The sequence below is a fragment of the Myotis davidii genome, unplaced genomic scaffold (genome assembly GCF_000327345.1).
Source record: "Myotis davidii unplaced genomic scaffold, ASM32734v1 scaffold324, whole genome shotgun sequence".
NCBI lineage: Eukaryota > Metazoa > Chordata > Mammalia > Chiroptera > Vespertilionidae > Myotis > Myotis davidii.
This window is the reverse complement of record NW_006295053.1, coordinates 305,913-307,833: the sequence shown is the minus strand read 5'-3', so window position 1 is coordinate 307,833 and position 1,921 is coordinate 305,913. Positions and strand designations below refer to the sequence as shown.

Here is a 1,921-nt window from a genome sequence, read left to right as displayed (position 1 = left end):
GCACGCCCCCTACTGGGGATGGAGCCCACAATCGACGCATGTGCCCTGACCAGGAAGCGAACCTGGGACCCTTTAGTCTGACGATGCTCTAACCACTGAGAAAACCAGGTAGGGCCCCATGTCGCTAATTTTGTATGGGCCTTTAGAACTCGAACCCAGGACTCTTCAGTCCACAGGTCTATGCTCTATCCACTGAGCAAACCAGCTAGGGTCCCATGTTGCTAATTTTGTACGGGCCTTTATTACCTCAGTATGATCTATGGTCTCCAAATGGCCCTTCTGGTTGGCCATTTACTCGCCTCCACACATGGCTATTAGAATCATCAAGAATTGCTTCCTGCACGGCTACCATCAATAAATCCACAAACGACAAGTGCTGGGATTACCTCAGTATGATCTATGGTCTCCAAATGGGCCTTCTCGTTGGCCATTTACTTGCCTCCACACATGGCTATTAGAATCATCTTCAAGAATTGCTTCCTGCACGGCTACCATCAACAAATCCACAAACGACAAGTGCTGGGAGAGTGTGGAGAAAAGGGAACTCTCGTGCACTGCTGGTGGGAATGCAGGCTGGTGCAGTCACTGTGGAGAACAGTATGGAGTTTCCTCAAAACATTAAGTATGGAACTGCCATTTGACCCAGTGATCCCACGTCTAGGAATATATCCTAAGAAGCCCGAAACACCAATATGGAGGGACCCGGAGAGGATCACACTAAGTGAAGTAAGTCAGTAGTCAGAGAAAGACAAGTATCCCATGATCTCACTCCTATGTGGAATCTAATTAACAAAATAAACTGATGAATGGAGTGGATCTAGAGACATGGAGTGGGGTGGTGAGTGCCTGGGGCAGTGGGCAGGGGTGGGCTGGAGGAGGTCTATGGGGGAGCAAAGGGGGCATATGTAATACTTTCAACAATAAAGATTTTTTTTTAAAAAAGAACTGCTTCATGCCACAGATGGGGAAAAATTCTTGCCTATTGTGTAACTTCCGATCACTCCCTCCTTCCCTGGTTTCTCCATCTTGCTCCTACCCATCACCTGCCGGGAACATGGTCTCCCATCGCCAAGGAAAATAGGCTTATTCTTTACATTCCAGCTCCTTGAAACGCCTAGATCACTCCAGCTGGAACCGATGGTTTATTCTGATCGCTTCAGGCACCCTAGCTCTCACTCCTTCACCACGATACCCTGTGTGGGGTGGTTTGTGTTTCCTTCGGCTCCTCCTGGAGTGTGAGCGCCCTAATCACAATGATACCATGCCCTGACCGGTTTGGCTCAGTGGATAGAGCGTCGGCCTGCAGACTGAAGGGTCCCAGGTTCGATTCCGGTCAAGGGCATGTACCTGGGTTGCGGGCACATCCCCAGTAGGGGGTATGCAGGAGGCAGCTGATCGATGTTTCCAACTCTTTATCTCTCTCTCTCTCTTTTTCTCTGTAAAAAATCAATAAAACTTTTAAAAGAATAAAAAGACATTACAAAAAGGTGTCTTAACCATCTTTCACCCCAAGTGATGCCTGGCGCTGGGGTGTCTCCCATGTGATTTCCATGGACTCTCTGCCCAGGTCCCAGGCAGCTGTTACTGCCCTCTGGTTTTCCGCCCCGAGCACTTCCCTTTGGGCCTCCAAGGTCAACACCAAAGACCAAGAACAGGCTCAAGGGATTCACAGAAGAACTATGTGTCCGGCGCGGCGGGCACTGACCTGCTCCAGCAGATAGATGAGCTGGTCCCGGGCCAGCCTCTTGAGCATGGAGAAATCGGGCAGCTCTGGGGCGTCCAGCCGGTGGGGGAAAGCCATGGCCGCGGTCACCTGAGCCGCGGGGTGTCCGAAGAGGGTCGCCCTCCGCTCTCGGAAGGCCGGCACAGCCCCGGGTAAGCGCAGGGGTGGCTCCTACAGGGCCGGGCACGGAAGGGGCCC

General features: G+C 51.8%; 1 protein-coding gene across 1 annotated transcript in view; it reads right to left on the bottom strand.

The window, feature by feature from the left end:
- VPS33B (vacuolar protein sorting 33 homolog B (yeast)) overlaps positions 1-1,915 on the bottom strand; it is a 24,287-nt gene extending 22,372 nt beyond the window's left edge. Inside the window, exon 1 of the mRNA XM_006769587.1 lies at positions 1,706-1,915. Coding sequence (XP_006769650.1) covers positions 1,706-1,801 — 96 coding nt within the window. The 5' untranslated portion in view covers positions 1,802-1,915. The remainder of the gene's footprint in view (positions 1-1,705) is intronic.
- Between the last annotated feature and the right edge of the window lie 6 nt (positions 1,916-1,921).